The 6,000-nt window shown below is 33.7% G+C and overlaps 1 protein-coding gene across 1 annotated transcript; it reads left to right on the forward strand.

The window, feature by feature from the left end:
* The first annotated feature begins 3,317 nt into the window (after positions 1-3,317).
* Positions 3,318-5,175, forward strand: LOC107813213 (transcription factor RAX2-like). Its single transcript, NM_001325904.1, is given in 3 exon segments — positions 3,318-3,544; positions 3,688-3,817; positions 4,456-5,175. Coding segments are annotated over 3 exon segments (945 nt in total). The 5' UTR covers positions 3,318-3,408; the 3' UTR covers positions 5,135-5,175.
* Positions 5,176-6,000: the final 825 nt, after the last annotated feature.

Raw genomic sequence — 6,000 nt, forward strand, 5'->3', positions numbered from 1 at the left:
GTCATGACAATTCACTTAAAGGCATGTAAAGAGTCTAAATAACCTAAACCGGTCAACTACCACATATATATACCCACTCATCACGTTGCGTACACGGCTTTCACATAATACAATTAGCACAATCAACTCGAATCCTATGGGGTATTTTCCTCCACACAAAGTTAGGCAAGACACTTACCTCAATTCGGCCAAATCGATACTCAAATTAGCTTTCTCTTTTACAAATTCACCTCCGCTCAGCTCAATCTAGCCAAAGATGACTTAAATACATCAAACAATGCAAGAGAAAATAATTTCAATTAACAAAGTTATGATCTTTATACAATTTCTAAAAAGTCAACAAAAAGTCAACCCTGATCTCGCCCGGTCAAAACCCCGGGTCCAAGGGTAGGTCTTGACTACCCATAGCCCCACGAGTCCATATACGTATTTTGTTTCCAAATTCGAGTCCAATTCGACTCTCAAATCCCAAATTTTTATTTTTCAAAACTCTGACAAACTCCCTAAATGTTTTCCTTAGATTCTCATGAATTGATGTTAAATCTAATGTATAATCATAAAATACAATTAAAAAATTGATTAGAGGCACTTACCTAATGGTTTGGTATGGAAATACTTTCACAAAATCGCCTCCCATCGAGGTTAAGGTTCAAAACATGATAAAATGAAACTAAGTTATGGAATACACAGCTATAAGCAGGCGGCAGATATCGCACTTGCGACACTGGGTTAGCAAATGGGAACTCGCAAAAGCGAAGCTTGAAAAGTTCTGACGCCTTCACAAATGCAACAGAAAATGTCGCAAAATGCAGACACAAGTCTTAGCAAAAGCGACCAGTTTGTCGCAAAAGCGACCCTACCCAGCTCAGGCATTCAATACAAATGTGATACAGAGCTCGTAAATGCGAACTCTATAGACTTCGCAAAAGCGATTATTTTTTCGAAAATGCGATCCCTTCCCTAGCAGCCCAGGTTCGCAAATGCGAAGACTACCTCGCAAATGCGGTAGTTGCATTTACGACAAAAAATCGCAAATGCGATGGAACTAGTACCAGCACTCAATAATTTAACAAAATCAATTCGAAACTCACCCGAGACCCCGAGGCTTCAAACCAAACACCCACACCAGTCCAAAAATATAACACAAACTCGCTCGCACAAACGAAATACCAAAATAACATTTAGACGCATGAATCGGACGCCAAAACGTATGAGAATCACAATGAACTTTAAGAACTTCTAGAATCACAACCAAGCGTTCGAACCATATCAAATCAACTCAAATGACACCGAATTTTGCAGGCAAGTTTCGTATGACGAAACGGACCTATTCCAAGTCCCGAAATCAAAATCCGAACCCGATAGCCTTAAAGTCAAGCCGGAGTCAAACTTAGGAAAATTCTAAACCTTTAAATTTCAAACTTTCGCCAAATGATGTCGAAACCTCTTAGAAATATCCAAATGCAAATCTGGGCATACGCTCAAGTCCAAAATCACCATTCCGACCTACCGAAACCATCGAAACTCCGATTCGAGGTCAAATACTCAAAATTCAAACTTTGGTCAATTCTTTTAACTTCGAGCTTCTCAAACGAGAGTCACTCCTTAAAATCATTTCCGAACCACTCAAAAATCCGAGCCGGTGATGCATGCAAGTCATAATACACTATATAAAGTTACTCATGACCTCAAACTGCTGAAACCGAAAGCAATTGCTCGGAACAACCAGCTGAGTCGTTACATAATTTTAGAACTTTATTTACTGTTACAAAAGTATTTTTTGTCACATTAAAATATATAACTGAATTTTTTCAATTATATTGATAAATTTACAAAACTTTATTCAGTAAAGTAAAAAGTTAATATTTGTTTTACTTACTATAATAATAAAGTTAGTATATTTTACAAAACATAACATTAAAGTCATAAAACTTTTTTTGCTCAATTAAAATAACGTAATTTTATCCACTAGAATAATAACGTCATTACGAAGAGCTTATGAAAACAGTAGGACTTAGTAAATAGGTTGAATTTGTATGATTGTTATTTCCAGAGGTCGACACACAATATAAGTTAGAGGGGTACATCTAAAAATTTCGCCAAAAATTATATGTATACTTGTAAATGTCTTTAAGAAATCGTAAGATATTAGCATAGTTCTCCGAATCTTTATGAATAATAATAAACTTATATTGAATGTCATGTTGGCCTCGACTGTTGAATCCTGGGCCCGCTTCTGATTAATTGTACACTTAATTTAGTGCCAAAAGATAATACTTACGAGACTTTTGATCTCCATCTTTTTTATCTTATTATTGTTGTTATTTTTAGCCGTCAATCTAATAGTCGGTCAAATTGAAACAACCTAATCATATAGGAAAGTACTAGCATACCAACTGCCCAGTTGTAATGATTATGCTGTCAATAGATAGAACTAGCTAGGGTCTTGTTGCATTATCTTGAATAAGGAAACATGAATTTCTTAGATAAGATTGCTAATTTAAGACAATTTCTTATTTATCTATATTGAGTTTTGCCACCCAAATCTTTGATTTAGAAAGTTCACTCACATGTATTACAGCTAATTAATAATGAGTTTATGTTTTGAGCATTAATAATATAAAATTTTATTATTATACTTATGTATTTCTGTATTTTGTCTTAATTGTATTCGTTGCACGAACGAATACATTTAATACATATTGTATTAATTGCGTGAACAAATACAGTTGACACATGATATATTTATTGCGCGAATACAGTGAATACAAACACTTGATAAGAATGATTTGCCACGAATAGTAAATATTAAAATAATAACTACGAATTATAACTAGTTACTAAACTGTATTGCTTTATGAAATTTCCTCTAAATTAAAGTATTACTTCTAATAACTTTCGTTAGTGTAGGAGGGGGCATTTAGATTTTTTTTGTACTTTTTTGGTGGTTCAAATTTGATAAGTAATATAGATGCACCCTATGAGTTAGCCTATATATGGCTATGACCAATCATATTCAATTGCTGAATTGTATGCCATTACTTAGGCAGACTTTGGATTCTTTCACTGTCTTAAAAAAACAGTAACAAAAATGAAAGAAAGACCAAGTAAACCTTACAGAGCGATGGATATATATATAATTTCCATTTCTGTTTCTGTTATATAGTAGTAAAATATTTTATGGTGGAAACTTCGGTCGTCTTAGTCTAATCACTCAGCTAGTGTAGGACAACTGATAAAATTGAAATTTAAGGTGTGTTCTTTGACTTGTGTATCTCTCTTAATAAATATATATTGCTGTCCAATTTCAGTCCTCTAAACCACCCTTTAGACCATATTTCAAAACCTTGAGAGAGAAATAAATAGAGAGAGAGAGAGAAAAAGGAAGAAATTAAAGTAAGATCAAGAATGGGAAGAGCTCCATGTTGTGACAAAGCAAATGTGAAGAAAGGGCCATGGTCACCTGAAGAAGATGCAAAATTAAAGGATTATATTGAGAAATCTGGCACTGGAGGCAATTGGATTGCTCTTCCACAAAAAGCTGGTACATATATTTTATTTAATTGCATTAATTTTTTCAGAAAACAAATATTAAAATCTTGATATGTTGGTCTTTTCTTGATTTTGTTTCTTGGTTTGCTTTTCTTGTATACTTTTTTCAATTGTTGTATTATTGGTTGTGATTAGGGCTAAGAAGATGTGGAAAAAGCTGCAGATTAAGATGGCTAAACTATCTTAGACCAAACATTAAACATGGAGAATTCTCAGATGAAGAAGACAGAGTCATTTGTAGCCTTTATGCTAGCATTGGAAGCAGGTATATATATATACATGTTCTATCTTCTTCTCCTTTATCTATTCACTTACTCAAAACCATCATACCCTTTGACCAATTGCTACTTTTGACCTTCAAATTTTTTTCCACCTAAACCAAGTAGCATTAGAGCCTATGTTGTGTTGATTCAACTGAGTTCCCAGTTTTCAGCACGGAACATAAATATACACTGTTTTTTCACAATTACGAAATTCTGAACACCGCGATACTAAGTTGGCTGGGACAGATGCACAGTTGTTGTTACATATAATTCCAAAAGTTTATTATATGTATTCAGTATTAAGAACCTTAATTGTTGAATAAGTCAAGTTTATATCAGAGATCTATAAAACTCCCTTATCAACAACAACAACTACATACGCACTGAAATTCTGCAAGTGAGATCTGTGGAGGGTAGTGTATACGCAAACCAGACCGTATCCCGGCCTTTTTGAGATAGAGAAGCTGTTTATGATAGACTCCCGGCTAAAGAAAAACATAATCCCGCAAAGATTAAAAGGAAAAATATGCTTATGGCCTTGCATGCATGAGTACTTTCAAGAATTGAAGTGTAGTTATAAGCCTTTTATGTTTATGGTAATGGAAAATTAACTACATCCCAAATTTAAAAACAAGTGCAGGTGGTCAATAATAGCAGGCCAGTTACCAGGCAGGACAGACAATGATATCAAGAATTACTGGAACACAAAGCTCAAAAAGAAACTCATGGGATTTGTCTCTTCATCTCAGAAAATCAGGCCATTTCATCAAAATCAACACCAAATAACCACTGGTTATAATAATTATTACCCACAAATTTTACCATATTCTTCTCCTTCAACAACATTAACAACACTAGAAGCTTATAAATATAGCAACAACAATACTTTTCCATGCTATGAAACTATTCCTACAATTCCATCAACTAGTTTCTTGAACACTGCTGCAGCTGCTAGTTGTACTTCAGGCATTACAGCTAGTACTTCCCCTCTACTCCAAATTCAAGAAAGTAATTATGTGGGTCCCACTACTACAACTTCTTCAGATGGGAGTGCAGAGTATGAAAATTTGGATTTTCATAGCTATATTTATAATGGGGTTATTGGTAATGAAGATCAGAGTAATTCCAAGTTCTTGATTGAAGGCGGAGGAAAGCCAATGAATGGAAATGGTTGTTATGTTGAACAACAAAATCCATTAGATTATAGTAGTTTGGAGGAGATTAAGCAGCTAATTAGCAGTAATAATAATGTTACATGTAATAGTAACTTGTTTATTGATGAAAACAAGATAGAAGAAAAAGTCATGATGTACTATTGATGATGATATTGAATATTGATGCTGACCTTTTTGAGTACAAATCAGAAGATTTTGCAGTTTGGGAAAGGTGTTTCTTTTTTTTTGGAGGGTGAGGGAGGTGGGTGGGGGGTACTTGCAGATTTACAAGTGCGGACTTGGCTCTTGGGTATGAGACTTCCGACTTTGTGAAATTTGACGAAATTTTCTTTCATGTAATTGAGTAGTTCTTTGTAACTATTCTGATTTTGCTGTGATTGAGAGAGCGTTTAACTTATCTGCCTTTACAAAATAAGAATAAGATTGATGTATATATTATCCCTCCTAAACTTATATTATTTCTTTTACGATTTCTTTTGTGCATCCCCTTCTTCTTTGGACAATGATATGTTCGAATCAAAAGGTTCGCATATCGAATATCTCATCGGGTATATGTAAGATAAGTACCGAATAATTTCGAATATCAAGACTTAAAGATATACAAAATTACCTAATATATTTTTTGTCTTTATTAAAATTTAAATCACATTTTTTTCGTGATTTTCATTCATTTTATAAACCTGTCTGTGTGTTAATACTGCTGTCTTAATTGCAACTATTCAAGTATAAGTGTCTTATTAGTCTCTTAGAAACTTGAGAAGCCGTCATATTTCAAGATTCAAACTTCAACACTGAAACATGCACAGTTTAGTTTATCTCATTTGCATATATAACTTGTTGAGTTGTCATGTTGTGAATACTCTCCTCTCCTTTCTCTTTTTTTAATAAAGAAAAATTATAACTGGTCAAGTATTTGACCTTAGATTTTTATGGCCTAACTATTTTTTTAATTGGCTTGATGTTAATCTTCATATTCTAGGTTTCTAACCATCGCTTCTTCAATGATTGAA

This window comes from Nicotiana tabacum, chromosome 2 (genome assembly GCF_000715075.1).
Source record: "Nicotiana tabacum cultivar K326 chromosome 2, ASM71507v2, whole genome shotgun sequence".
Taxonomy (NCBI): domain Eukaryota; kingdom Viridiplantae; phylum Streptophyta; class Magnoliopsida; order Solanales; family Solanaceae; genus Nicotiana; species Nicotiana tabacum.